We start from the raw sequence: 15382 nt of genomic DNA, 5'->3' as shown, positions 1-15382 counted from the left end.
TCCCATTTTATGTGTGAAGTAAAAGATTATGTGGGATGGAGACTTAAGAAACAGTGCACTGAGAGATCAGGAGTGAGCAGAGGAGAATGGAGAATAAGGAGAGACATTCCCGCAAAAGTCCAAGGAGACAGGTTTCAAGAGAATGAGAAAAGAAATGGTCAGGAGTGTCAAATGCTGCAAAGGGAAAGAAGTAGAATAGGACTAGACATAGGCAGTTAGGTCAGCAATTGGGAGGTCTTGGTGACCTCAGGGAGTTACTGAAGCACAGGATTGAGAAGGGAGGCAAAGACTGCAGGGAGTTTGGCAGTAGAAGAGTTTTTATTGGGGAAGGTGGGGTCGAGGAGAGTCCCCGCAGGGAGTTCCCTGGCAAAGTGGTGGGTCGAGTGTTGTTCATATGTGTTTAACTTAATTGTATCTTTGAAAACAATTTTGAAGTTTCTCGCATTGCCCTTACATTTTCCCTATAAAAATGTTTTGCAATGTCATCTTCCATTCCTATCTAATAGGCAACTAAAATTCAAACGTTTGTTTTAACCATACGCACTCACCCTGGGAAAATGCTGTGGGGCACAGCAGTTACATTGAATACACACACAACCACAGCTATATATCTGTGTCTTCTCTATGTCAGCATTTTGGAAGATCAGTTGAGTTTTTGTTTGTTTGTTTCTTTCTTTCTTCCTTAGACAGGGTCTCACTGTCATCCAGGTTGGAGTGCAGTGGAATAATAGCCTCTGCCTCCCAGGTTCAAGCGATTCTCCCACCTCAGCCTCCTGAATAGGGAGGCAGGGGTTATTACAGGTGCACGCCACCACGTCCAGCTAAGTTTTGTATTTAGTAGAGATGGGGTTTCACCATGTTGCCCAGGCTGGCCTCGAACTCCTTACTTAAAGTGATCCTCCCACCTTGACCTCCCAAAGTGCTGGAATTACAGGCATGAGCCACTGCACCCGGCTAGATAGTCTTATAATAATCTTATAAAACATTCATTGGCAGTGAGCTGTGCCAGACGTCGGGACAAGTGCTTTTCTTACATTGACTCATTTAATCCTCACAATAGTCCTGTTAGCCTGACACGTTTTTTTTTTTTTGTTTCGTTTTTTTTTTTTTTTTTTTTTTTTTTTTAAATTAAACCCATTTTCTTTAGGAAGAAAGTAAGGAACAGAAAGATTCAGACTCAAGCCTACCAGTCATGAATCAGCATAACTATGACCATTTAAGTAAATGAGGCACACGCTCTTAGGATTCAGAGGTTCTGGTATTCCAGGTTATGCTAGCATCACATTTTAGTGCCTTTAGTAGTAGACTATTTGGATTTAAATTTTGACTAGTAATCTAGATGAATTTATCTCACACTAATAAGAATGTTCTTCACAGGAAGGTAAAACCTATATATTTAGACTGTGATAGACCTTCTGATCTTAACTACTTATTTAATGAGAAAGTGGAATTAGTTTAAATCCTGTATCTGATCACCTACCATGAGCCAGCACTGTCTTAACTTTACAGTGGAGAAGTGCCTGTGCCTGACACATCGTTTACACTCAATAAACAATTTCTGAATAAATGAGTGAGTGAATACAGTATGGTTTCTAATGCTAAGCAGCTTAGAATTTAATAAGGGAGGCAGACCAGACAGCTATGTTACAGGGACTGGGATATGAGCTTTATAAGGCAAGCTGGAGGTTGGTCCTGGCTAAGGGAGGAGGGGTAGGGCGGCATGAGGTGAACCTTAAAGGGAAAAGAACTGTGAAGTGGGAGGCTGGGAAAGATTGGAAGAGAAAGACATTCTGGGTGGGGTAAGTTCTTATGGGCATAAGTAAAGCTAGAAGTGGATTGAGTACTCTTGAGAAACAGTGCACATGTTCTGTTGAGACTGGATTATGGCAGTTTCTATGAGGGTGAAATGATGTTCAAGGCTAGAAAAAGGAGATTGAGGCTTTATAGTGGGGCCTTGAAATGTTATGGTGAAGGATTTGTGGTAGCCATTCAAATGTTTTGAATAGGGTAGCAAAGTTTTCAAAGACGGTGTGGCAGTGGTGTGAAGGATGGGTTGGAAAGGGGAGAAACCGGGCTAGGGGATTAAGACCCTTTCATAGCAATACTGTTGAGAAGTAGTGAGCACCTGGGTACTGGGAGGGTATCAAGGAGACAACAGTGAGATACTGTGGAAGATAAGACTGTAGACATTTGGAGAAAGGAGGAGGAGTAATAGAAAGTTTTGAAATTGGTGGTCCGCACATGGCCAGCCAGGTTTCCCAACACCATTTATTCAATGGAATCCTTTCCCTATTGCCTGTTTTTGTCTGATTTGTCAAAGATCAGATGGTTGTAGACGTGTGGCCGTATTTCCGAGACCTCTGTTCTGTTCCATTGGTCTGTATCTCTGTTTTGGTAGCAGTATCATGCTGTTTTGATTACTGTAGCCTTGTAGTATAGTTTGAAATCAGGTAGCATGATGCCCCCATCTTTGTTCTTTTTGGTTGGGATTGCTGGGCTGTGTGGGCTCTTTTTTGGTTCCATATGAAGTTTAAGATGGTTTTTTCCAGTTCTGTGAAGAAGGTCAATGGTAGTTTGATGGGGCTAGCATTGAATCTATAAATTACTTTGGGCAGTGTGGCCATTTTCATGATAACTGGTTCTTCCTAACCATGAGCGTGGAATGTTTTTCCATCTGTTTGTATCCTCTCTTATTTCCTTGAGCAGTGGTTTGTAGTTCTCCTTGAAGAGGTCCTTCACATCCTTTGTTAGTTGTATTCCTAGGTAGTTTATTCTCTTTGTAGCAGTTGTGAATGGGAGTTCACTCTTATTTGGTTCTCTGTTTGTCATTGGTATATAGGAATGCTATGATTTTTGCACATTGATTTTATATCCTGAGACTCTGTTGAAGTTGCTTATCAGCTTAAGGAGATTTTGGGCTGAGACGATGGGGTCTTCTAAATATACAATCATGTCATCTGTAAATAGAGACAATTCGACTTCTCTATTCCTAATTCAATACCCTTTATTTCTTTTTCTTGCCTGTTTTGCTCTGGCTGGACTTCCTTTACTATGTTGAATAGGAGTGGTGAGAGAGGTCACCCTTGTCTATTGCCAGTTTTCAAAGGGAATGGTTCCAGTTTTTGCCCATTCAGTACGATATTGGCTGTTGGTTTGTCATAAATAGCTTTTATTATTTTGAGATATATTCCATTGACACCTAGTTTATTGAGTTTTTAGCATAAATGGCTGTTGAATTTCCTCGAAGGCCTTTTCTGCATTTATTGAGATAATCATGTGGTTTTTGTCTTTGGTTCTGTTTATGTGATAGATCACAGTTACAGATTTGCATATGTTGAACCAGCCTTGCATCCCCAGGGATGAAGCCTACTTGATCGTGAGGGATAAGCCTTTTGATGTGCTGTTGCTTTCGGTTTGTCAGTATTTTATGGAAGGTTTTTGCATGATGTTCCTCATGGATATTGGCCTGAAGTTTTCTATTTTAGTTGTATCTCTTCCAGGTTTTGGTATTAGGATGATGTTGGTCTCATAAAATGAGTTAGGGAGGATTCCATCTTTTTGTGTTGTTTGGACTAATTTAAGAAGGAATGGTACCAGTTCTTCTTTGTACATCTGGTAGAATACGGCTGTGAACCCATCTGGACCTGGACTTTTTTTGGTTGGTAGGCTATTAATTGCTGTCTCTACTTCAGACCTTGTTATTGGTCCATTCAGGGATCCAACTTCTTCCTGGTTTAGTCTTGGGAGGATGTAAGTGTCCAGGAATGTATCCATTTCTTCTAATTTTACTGGTTTATGTGCACAGAGTTGTTTGTAGTAATCTCTGATAGTAGTTTGTATTTCTGTGGAATTGGTGATAATATCCCCTTTATCATTTTTTTATTGCAGCTGTTCAATTCTTCTCTCTTTTCTTTTTTATTAGTCTGGCTAGTGGTCTTATCTATTTTGTTGATCTTTTCAAAACACTGGCTCCTGGATTTATTGATTTTTTTTCTGAAGGGTTTTTTTGTGTGTCTGTCTCTTTAGTTTTCCTCTGATCTTGGTTGTTTCTTGTCTTCTGCCAGCTGTTGAATTTGTTTGATCTTGCTCCTCTAGCTCTTTTAATTTTGACGATAGGGTGTTGATTTTAGATCTCTGCTCGCTTTTCATATGGAGTTTATTGCTATAAATTTCCCTCTAGACACTGCTTTAAATGTGTCCCAGAAATTCTGGTACGTTGTGTCTTCGTTCTCATAGGTTTCAAAGAACATCTTTATTTCTGCCTTCATTTCATTATTTATCCAGTAATCATTCAGGAGCAGGTTGTTCAGTTTCCATGTAGTTGTGCGGTTTTCAGTGAGTTCTTAATCCTGAGTTTTAATTTGATTGCACTGTGGTCTGAGAGTCTGGTTATAATTTCTGTTCTTTTGCACTTGCTGAAGAGTGATTTACTTCCAATTATGTGGTCAATTTTAGAGTAAGTGCGATGCGGTGCTGAGAAGAATGTATATTCTGTGGATTTGGGTTGGAGAGTTCTGTAAATGTCTATTAGGTTTGCTTGGTCCAGGTCTGCATTCAAGGCCTGGATATCCTTGTTAATTTTCTGTCTCATTGCTCTGTCTAATATTGACAGTGGAGTGTTGAAGTCTCCCACTATTATTGTGTGGGAGTCTAAGTCTCTTTGTAGGTTGTTAAGAACTTGCTTTATGTATCTGGGTGCTCCTGTATTGGGTGCATGCATATTTAGGATCGTTAGCTGTTCTTGTTGCATTGTTCCTTTTACCATTATATAATGCCCTTCTTTGTCTCTTTTGATCTTTGTTGGTTTAAAGTTTGTTGAATCTGGAAACCATCATTCTCAGCAAACTGACACAAAAAAAGAAAACCAAACAGCACATGTTCTCACTCGTAAGTGGGTGTTGAACAGTAAGAACACATGGATACAGGGAGGGAAACATCACACACTGTGGTCTGTTGCGGGGTGAAGAGCTAGGGGAGGGATAGCAGGGGGTGGGGAGATAGGGAGAGAGAACATTAGGAGAAATACCTAATGTAGGTGAAGCGGGGTTGGAGGCAGCAAACCACCATGGCATGTGTATACCTATGTAACAATCCTGCAAGTTCTGCACATGTATCCCAGAACTTAAAGTAAAATTTAAAAAAAAAGAAGAAAAGAAAAGAAATTGGTAGTCCGAAGGAAAGAAAACATGGCAACTTGATGTCATGAATTTGAGTGTCAATTATTGCATTTCTGAGGGCCTTAAAAAACTGACATATGATGAAAGGCATTGACTTTTTCTATTTGAAGGTTACTGTTTTGTTTTCAAGGAGAAATTCATTTGTATTTAAATTTCAAACAGGTTGCTAGAGCACATCACGTCCAAGCAGAAAGCTACCTGGTGTACAACATCATGAGCAGTGGAGAGATTGAGTGTAGCAACACCTTGGAAGATGAGCTTGACCAGGCCTTACCCAGCCAGGCCTTCATTTACCGACCCATTAGACAGCGTGTTTACTCACTCCTACTGGAGAACTGTCAAGGTGAGAATTGGTTGGTCCCTCTTAGTAATGCTTCTGTTTGGAATTGAATTCTGAGAAACTGGCCAGATGAAATACAGTGCATTCTTTCAGGACATGGAGACAGTTAAATGGGTTTTGTTTCCCTGTCAAATCTATAATTGAGAATAACACTGACATCCGTAAAAAATTAAGTATAAATGTCACGGGACATCTATATCTAATTAGCAGGTGGTTGATCAGTACGCATTAAAAGAAGAATGCATTATTTCTATAAAATATCATATTTGTATGCCTTAAAAGGATTTAGGCTTTTTAAAAAAAATGTGAAAACTCTTTCCTCCTGTAGGGGAGTGTAGGGTATGCCTATTATTAGAAGAAAACAATGTCTACTTAGTCTTCCCTCAAAATGTGATTCTTATAAAATAATTTTACAAAATCTAGTACATCATATTTTTAAGTACAATTTTCCTCTAGAGTTTTTGTAATTAAATTTATGTTTTTTTCTCATCTATATTTCCATTATGTACTTAGTGAAACAGTGAAAATGAGAGGAATTTTAACACTAAGGAGAAAGTTAACTCACCATTCAAAATAGTTTTGGGGGAAATTAGGAGTGTGGAAGAACACTTCAAATTAGAAACCAGAGATGTTTAATGTATTTAGTGACCTTTTATTTAAATAAGGCCTTGTTCTTTTTAGACAGAAATCCTAGACAGGTACTTTATGGTCTGTTTTAAGAGTATGTTGATAAGAAACATAGTCTACACACTACTACCAGGATAAGAGATAGAAGGAGCAGGATGCCAGTGAAAGGGTATCTGTGGTCCATTTGCCTAAACATCATGATTTCCACACGTCAATATTAATATTATTCTGTTGTTCCAGAAAGTGAACATTTACATAATCTAAAAGTGATGACAGAATCATCTGATGAAAAAGTCATCATTATCATTTTTGGATGATGGGGCTCATGGGTGGTGGGGTTATATAAATCTAGTTTTCATTAGATTCTTGTAGTACCCCCAGCATGCATTGCTTTCTCCCATACATACTGCAAGAGTTCACCTCTGTGACCTAAGGAAGAAGACACGAGAAAGATGTTTAAGCTGATTTACAAACAGAAATAAAGAACCTGTGTAATAAACTCTGGAACCAAATATTATTTAAATCGTTTTTAAAATTTCCTTTTCTTATGTGCTCTCCACCCGCATGCTTTCTTAACATGGATGTTTGCACATTGACTAATGATGGAAAAAAGACATCTTCCTCATGAAAACATTTTTACATTAATAATATTGGAAAAATTTTCAAACTATTTCATTAAATGAGATTAAACTATATAAAATTCACTAACCTAAATTTCATACTTTGTTTATGTGATGTATTTGCGACCATATGGATAACTTTATTAGATAACCACATAAACAGGAAAAACCATTCACACTGAATTTGTCCTCACAGTTGATCTTTAGTTTCTTTCTTTCTCCTTCAAATTTTTGACTTTCTTCATGAAGTTTACATTATTAAGATATAAAAATAAAACGCTGTTTTTGCTGATTTATATATGATGATAATAACCAAGCATATTCTATGTTATTTTTTTGGCTTAGTTTATAATCTCATTTGTATTTGAAAGTGTTGTGTATTTTACAATTGTTGAGTAGAGTGTTCTGTAAATATCAGTAGTGTTAATAAGGTTATTCAAGTCTTTTACTGATTTTCTGTCTACTTGTTCTTAGTTCCTGAGAGAAAAGGCTTAAAAACTCCAGCCCTTATTTGTCTGTTTATTCCTTCAGTTCTGTCAGTTTTTGCTTTAGGCATTTTGAAACTGTTGTTAGGTGCAAATGCATTCCTCAATGAATTCATTGCATTTCTTAATGAATCGACCGGTTCAACAGGACAGTTCACTTTTAAAAACATGGTGATATGCCTTGTCCTAAAGTTGTCTGCTTTATAGTAATGTAGTCACTTCAGTACTCTTACTGTTAATGTTTGCATGATATGGTATTTTTTTCTGTCCTTTTGCTTTTAAACTATTTCTTTACATCTAAAGTGCATCTCTTTTAAAAACAGCATGTCAAATGTCACAGTCTCTTTTAATTGGAATGTTCACACTGAATGTAACTTTTGGCATAATTAGTGCTCAGTCTTCCATTTTGCTCTTTGTTCTTTTTTTCCCAACTTATTTTCTCATTTTCTTACTTCTTTTGGATTAGTTGAATAATTTTTAGTATTGTGTTTTATGCACTCATTTAGATTATTAGATTTACCTTTTTTAAAAAACAAAAGTGGGCCGGGCGCGGTGGCTCAAGCCTGTAATCCCAGCACTTTGGGAGGCCGAGGCGGGTGGATCACGAGGTCAAGAGATCGAGACCATCCTGGTCAACATGGTGAAACCCCGTCTCTACTAAAAATACAAAAAATTAGCTGGGCATGGTGGCGCGTGCCTGTAATCCCAGCTACTCAGGAGGCTGAGGCAGGAGAATCGCCTGAGCCCAGGAGGCGGAGGTTGTAGTGAGCCGAGATCACGCCATTGCACTCCTGTGTGGGTAACAAGAGCGAAACTCCGTCTCAAAAAACAAAAAAACAAAAAAAACAAAAGTGGTTGGTCTAGGTTTACGGTATCTATTAGGTTGGTGCAAAAGTAATTGCAGTTTTTGAAATTTTAATATTTTTAACATCATAATTTACTCTCAAATAATATACCAAGTTACTTATAATATAAAAACCTTATGACTGTATGTTTTCATCCTCCCCAACATTTTTGCTATTGTTATTTTATGTCTTGTACAAAGGCATATTTTCTTAAATTTGAAGTAATTACAGATTCGCAGGAAGTTGCAAGAATAGTACATAGATTCCCATGTAACGTTCACTCAGATTCCTCCAAAGGTGACGTATGGCTGTGGTACAGTATCAAAGCCAGAAAGTTCACATCAGTTACAATGTTAACTAAACTGGAGACCGTCTTCACTTGTGCCAGTTTTTGCATGCATGCATTTATCTGTGTGGTTATGTAGGTCTGTGAAAGATCCTGCAACCATTACCACAGTCAAGATGCAGAGCTGGTCCGTCACCACTCCCTCCATGTGCTTCTTGGTCCTGGCATTCTTTCTTTCCCCAGTTGCTGCCCTCTGGCAACTGCTAATCTGTTTTTCATCTCTATGTTCTTGTTGATTTGAGATATATAAATGGCAGCATATATTCTGTAACCCTTGGAGATTATCCATATGCTTTAAACCCTATAATACAGGATTTAAACTTTTTTAGTTTAAAGTGGGAGTTGACACAGTTTTTCTGTGAGGGGTCAGGTAATAATAAATATTACAGGTTTTGAGGACGACCACCCCCCGCAGCAAACAGTCTCTGTCACAGCTACCCAGTCCTGCTGTTGTTGTGCAAGAGCAGCCATAGACAACATGTAAATGAATGAGTGTGGCTGTGTGCCAGTAAGCTTTTATTTAATTTTCGTATGTGACAAAACTTGAATTTTATTTATTTATTTATTTATTTATTTATTTAGAGACAGTCTCAGCCTGTTGCCCAGGCTGGAGTGCAGTGGTCACAGCTCACTGTGGCCTTCAACTCCAAGGTTGAAGCCTCAGCCTCTTGAGTGACTGAGATGACAGGCATGCGCACCCAGCTAATTAAAAAAAAAATTTTTTTTTGAGAGATAGGATATTGCTATGTTACCCAGGCTGGTCTCAAACTCCTGACCTCAAGCGATCCTCCTACCTCAGCCTCCTTAAGTGCTGGGATTACAGATGCGAGTTACTGCACCAGGCCCAAACTTGAATTTTATAGAGTATAGTTTTCAGGAGTCACATAATATTCTTAAAAACATTTTTCGAACCATTAAAAAAATATGAAAACCACTTAGCTTTCAGGCTGTAAAAAAGCAGAAAAATGTGACCCATGAGCTGTAGATTGCCAATTCCTACTTTAAATAGTCAATTATCTTTTACAGAAATTAAGAAGCAAAAAGTCTTACATATGTACCATTTCCTGTGCTTGATCTTTGCATAGATCCAAGTTTTTCATCCAGTAGGTACACAGTTTTAAATTTTCTGAGATTTTTTTCCCCTGAGAATGTCTTCAGAGATAAGTGTCACTTAACAATAGGAATACATTCTGAGAAATATGTCCTTAGGCAGTTTGTTGTTGTGGGAAGCCTAGAAGGGATAGCCCACCACACACCTAGGTCATATGGTGTAGCCCATTGCCCCCAGGCTACAGACCTGTGCAGCATGTGCCTGTACTGAAAACTGTTGGCAGCTGTAACATAATGGTAAGTATTCGTGTATCTAAACATACCTAAACATAGAAAAGGCAGTAAAAATACAGAATCAAAGATAAATATGGTGCCCCTTTGCAGGCCACCTGCCATGCATGGACTTTGCAGGACTAGAAGCTGCTTTGGTGAGTCAGTGAGTGAGTCAGGAGTGGATGGGAAGTCCAGGATGTGACTGTGCCCTGCTGTAGGCTTTATAAACACTGTACACTTAGGGCTATGCTACATTCATAAAAATTATTTCTTTCCTCAACAATAAATTAACTTACTGTAACTTTTTTACTTTATAAACTTTAAAAATTTTTTAAACTGTTTGAGTCTTATAACAACTTGCTTAAATACAAACATAGAACTATACAAAAATATTTTCTTTCTTTATATCATTCTGTAAGCCTTTTTCTATTAAAAAAACTTTTTAACTCTACTTTCTGAATTCATACTTAAAAAATTTTTTTTTCAACTTTGTAAAAAATTCAGACACAAGCATACACATTAGTCTAGGATTACATAGGGTCAGGATCATCAAGGTGTCCCTAGGAATGTGTATGCAGTCTGTCACTGATTGGGTCATCGTTACTCAGGGCAGGACTATATTTCATCTTTATTTGAAGGGTATAGTTTTGCTGCATATACGATTTTAGGTAGCTTTTTGTTTGGCACTTTAAGGATGACATTATATTTTCTTCTGGCTTGTGTAGTGTCTCCTGAGACGACAAGGCTCATCTTTATAATTTTTCCCCATGTATAACGTGCTTTTTTTTCCTCTGGCTGTCTTTACAGTTCCTCTCCTGTTTGCTGGATTTTGAGTAAGATTCACTCTGCTCCCTTCATAGGATTTTGAACTTCTTGAATCCATGAGTTTATATTACTTACCAAATTTGGAAGACAAGAACATTTTTTGTAAGATTTTTTTCTGTCTCAATCTCCTTGCCTCTTCCTGTGGGCCATTTATTGACTCTCCCTCCTACAGGGTCCACATATTTTGCTCATTTTCATGTCTAGTATCTTTTTTTAAAAAAATATTTTATTGCATTTTAAATTTTGGAGTACCTTTGAAGAAAATGCAGGACTGTTGCATAGGTACATACACGGCAATGTGGTTTGCTGCCTTCCTCCCCATCACCTATATCTGGCATTTCTCCCCATGTTATCCCTCCCCAACTCCCCACCCCACACCCCACACTATCCCTCCCCTAGTTCCCCCTGACAGACCCCAGTGTGTGATAACACCTTCCCTGTGTCCATGGGTTCTCATTGTTCAACACCCGCCTGTGAGTGAGAACATGTGGTGTTTGATTTTCTGTTCTTGTGTCAGTTTGCTGGGAATGATGGCTTCCAGGTTCATCCATGTCCCTACAAAAGACACGAACTCATTGTTTTTGATGGCTGCATAGTATTCCATGGTGTATATGTGCCACATTTTCCCTGTCCAGTCTATCATTGATGGGCATTTGGGTTGGTTCCAGGTCTTTGCTATCGTAAACAGTGCTGCAATGAACATTCGTGTGCATGTGTTCTTATAATAGAACAATTTATAATCCTTTGGAATATACCCAGTAATGGAATTGCTGGGTTGAATGAAGTTTCTATGTCTAGGTCCTTGAGGAATCGCCACACTGTCTTCCACAATGGTTGAACTAATTTACACTCCCACCAACAGTGTAAAAGTGTTCTTATTTCTCTATATCCTCTACAGCATCTGTTGTCTCCAGATTTTTTAATGATTGCCATTCTAACTGGTGTGAGATGGTATCTCAATGTAGTTTTGATTTGTGTTTCTCTAATGACTGATGAGGAGCACTTTTTCATGTTTCTTGGCCTCATGTTTGTCTTCTTTTGTAAAGTGTCTGTTCATATCCTTTGCCCACTTTTGAATGGGCTTTGTTTTTTTCTTGTAAATCTGTTTTAGTTCTTTGTAGATTCTGGATATTAGCCGTTTGTCAGATGGATAGATTGCAAATATTTTTTCCCATTCTGTTGGTTGCTGGTTCACTCTAATGACTGTTTCTTTTGCTGTGCAGAAGCTCTGGAGTTTAATTAGATCCCATTTGTCTATTTTGGCTTTTGTTGCCAGTGCTTTTTGTGTTTTGGTCATGAAGTCCTTGCCTATGTGTATGTGCTGAATGGTTTTGCCTAGGTTTTCTTCTAGAGTTTTTATGGTGTTAGGTCTTATGTTTAAGTCTTTAATCCGTTGGGAGTTAATTTTAGTGTAAGGTGTCAGGAAGGAGTCCAGTGTCTGCTTTCTACACATGGCTAGCCAGTTTTCCCAACACCATTTATTAAATAGGGAATCCTTTCCCCATTGCATGTTATTGTCAGATTTGTCAAAGATCGGATGGTTGTAGATGTGTGGCATTGCCTTGGAGACCTCTATTCTGTTTCATTGGTCTCTATCTGTTTTGATACCAGTACCATGCTGTTTTGATTACTGTAGCCTTATAGTATAGTTTGAAGTCTGGAGTGTGATGCCTCCAGCTTTCTTCTTTTTGCTTAGAATTGACATGGCTATGCAGGCTCTCTTTTTGTTCCATATGAAGTTTAAGGTGGTTTTTTCCAGTTCTGTGAAGAAGGTCATTGGTAGCTTGATGGGGATAGCGTTGAATCTGTAAATTAAATGGGTGGTATGGCCATTTTCATGATATTGATTCTTCCTAGCCATGAACATGGAATGTTTCTCCATCTGTTTGTGTCCTCTAATTTCGTTGAGCAGTGGCTTGTAGTTCTCCTTGAAGAGGTCCTTTACGTTCCTTGTTAGTTGTATTCCTAGGTATTTTATTCTCTTTGTAGCAATTGTGAATGGCAGTTCGTTCTTAATTTGGCTCTCTCTAAGTCTGTTAATGGTGTATAGGAATGCTTGTGATTTTTGCACATTGATTTTGTATCCCGAGACTTTGCTGAAGTTGTTTATCAGTTTAAGGAGATTTGGAGCTGAGACAATGGGGTTTTCTAGATATACAATCATGTCGTCTGCAAATAGAGGCAATTTGACTTCTCCCCTTTCCTGATTGAGTACCCTTTATTTCTTTATCTTGCCTGATTGCTCTGGCTAGAGCTTCCAATACTGTATTGAATAGGAGTGGTGAGAGAGGGCATCCTTGTCTAGTGCCAGATTTCAAAGGGAATGCTTCCAGTTTTTGCCCATTCAGTATGATATTGGCCGTTGGTTTCTCATAAATAGCTTTTATTATGTTGAGATACGTTTCATCAATACCTAGTTTATTGAGGGTGTTTAACATAAAGGGCTGTTGAATTTTGTCAGAGGCCTTCTGTGCATCAGTTGAGATAATCATGTGGTTTTTGTCTTTGGTTCTGTTTATGTGGTGAATTGCGTTTATAGACTTGCGTATGTTGAAGCAGCCTTGCATTCCCAGGATGAATCCTACTTGATCATGGTGGATAAGCTTTTTGATGTGCTCTTGCTGTCGGTTTGCCAGTATTTTATTGAAGATTTTTGCATCTATGTTCATCATGGATGTTGGCCTGAAGTTTTCTTTTTTTCTGACTCTCTGCCGGGTTTTGGTATCAGGATGATATTGGTCTCATAAAATGATTTGGAAAAGATTCCCTCTTTTTGGATTGTTTGGAATAGTTTAAGAAGGAATGGTGCCAGATCCTCTTTGTATGTTTGGTAGAATTTGACTGTGAACCCATCTGGACCTGGGCTTTTTTTGGGTGGTAGGCTCTTAATTGCTGCCTCAACTTTAGACCGTGTTATTGGTCTATTCACGGTTTCGACTTCTTCTTGGTTTAGGCTTGGGAGGATGCAAGTGTCCAGGAATTTATCCATTTCTTCCAGGTTTACTATTTTATTTGCATGGAGTTGTTTGTAATAATCTCTGATGATGGTTTGTATTTCTGTGGATTCAGTGGTGATATCCCCTTTATCTTTTTTTTAATTGCATCTATTTGATTATTCTCCCTTTTCTTTTTTATTAATGTGGCTAGTGTTCTATTTTGTTGATCTTTTCGAAAAACCAGCCCCTGGATTTACTGATTTTTTGAAGGGTTTTTTGTGTCTCTATCACCTTCATTTCTGCTCTGATCTTAGTTATTTCTTGTCTTCTGCTAGGTTTTGAGTATTTTTTTGATCTTGCTCCCCTAGCTCTTTCAATTTTGACAATAGGGTGTCGATTTTAGATCTCTCCCTGCTTCTTCTGTGGGCATTTATTATTATGTATTTTTCTCTAGACACTGCTTTAAGTGTGTCCCAGAGATTCTGGCATGTTGTATCTTTGTTCTCGTTGGTTTTAAAGAACATCTTTATTTCTGCCTTCATTTCATTATTTATACAGTCAACATTCAAGAGCCAGTTGTTCAGTTTCCATGAAGCTGTGCGGTTCTGAGTTAGTTTCTGTATTGAGTTCTAACTTGATTGCACTGTGTATGATTTCCGTTCTTTTGCTTTTGCTGAGGAATGATTTACTTCCAATTATGTTGTCAATTTTCGACTAGGTCCGATGTGGTGCTGAGAAGAATGTATATTCTGTGGATCTGGGGTGGAGAGTTCTGTAAATGTCTATTAGGTTTGCTTGTTCCAGGTCTGAGTTCAGATCCTGGATATCCTTGTTAATTTTCTGTTGCGTTGGTCTGTGTAATATTGACAATGGGGTGTTAAAGTCTCCCACTGTTATTATGTGGGAGTCTAAGTCTCTTTGTAAGTCATTAAGAACTTGCTTTGTGTATCTGGGTGCTCCTGTATTGGGTGCGTATATCTTTAGGATCGTTAGCTCCTCTTGTTGCATTGATCCTTTTACCATTATGTAATGTCCTTCTTTGTCTCTTTTGTTCTTTGTTGCTTTAAAGTCTTTTTTATCAGAGACGAGAATTGCAACTCCAGCTCTTTTTGCTCTCCTTTGCTTGGTATATCTTCCTCCATCCCTTTATGTTGAACCTTTGTGTATCCTTGCATGTGAGAAGGGTTTCCTGGATACAACACACTGATGGGTTTTGGCCTTTTATCCAGTTTACCAGTCTGTCTTTAGATTGGGGAGTTTAGCCTATTTACATTTAGGGTTAATATTGTTATGTGTGAATTTTATCCTGCCATTTTGATGCTAGCTGGCTGTTTTGCCCATTTTTTGATGCAGTTTCTTCATTGTGTTGATACTCTTTACCATTTGGTATGTTTTTGGAGTGACTGGTACTGCTTGTTTCTTTCTATGTTCAGTGCCTCTTTTGGGAGCTCTTGTAAAGCAGGCCTGGTGGTGATGAAATCTCTAAGCAATTGCTTGTTTTTAAAGAATTTTATTTTTCCTTCACTTATGAAGCTTAGTTTGGCTGGGTATGAAATTCTGGGTTGAAAGTTCTTTTCTTTAAGGATGTTGAATATTGGCCCTCACTTTATCCTGTCTTGTGGGATTTCTGCTGAGAGATCTGCTGTGAGTCTGATGGGCTTCCCTTTTTGGGTAACCTGATCTTTGTTTCTGGCAGCCCTTAGCATTTTGTCCTTCTTTTCAAACCTGGTGGATCTGCTGATTACGTGCCTTGGGGTTTCTCTTCTTGAGGAATATCTTTGTGTGTTCTCTGTATTTCCTGGACCTGAATATTGGCCTGCCTTGCTGAGTTGGGGAAGTTTTCTTGGATAATATCCTG

The 15382-nt window shown here is 38.3% G+C and overlaps 1 protein-coding gene across 11 annotated transcripts in view; it reads left to right on the top strand.

Annotated features, from left to right (window-relative positions):
* The window catches only part of FAM120B (family with sequence similarity 120 member B), a 118607-nt gene that overhangs the window by 15782 nt on the left and 87443 nt on the right, over positions 1 to 15382 (top strand). For 10 of the 11 annotated variants that reach the window (XM_074397125.1, XM_074397126.1, XM_074397124.1 and 7 more), the window contains one exon: positions 5340 to 5520. The exons of the other annotated variant lie outside the window; for it this stretch is intronic. In XM_074397125.1, coding sequence (XP_074253226.1) covers positions 5340 to 5520 — 181 coding nt within the window. The remainder of the gene's footprint in view (positions 1 to 5339; positions 5521 to 15382) is intronic. 11 annotated transcript variants of the gene reach the window in all.

The sequence above is a fragment of the Saimiri boliviensis genome, chromosome 4 (genome assembly GCF_048565385.1).
Source record: "Saimiri boliviensis isolate mSaiBol1 chromosome 4, mSaiBol1.pri, whole genome shotgun sequence".
Taxonomy (NCBI): Eukaryota; Metazoa; Chordata; class Mammalia; order Primates; family Cebidae; genus Saimiri; species Saimiri boliviensis.
Note: the sequence above shows the minus strand (reverse complement) of the source record. Positions and strands in the feature narration are given on the sequence as shown.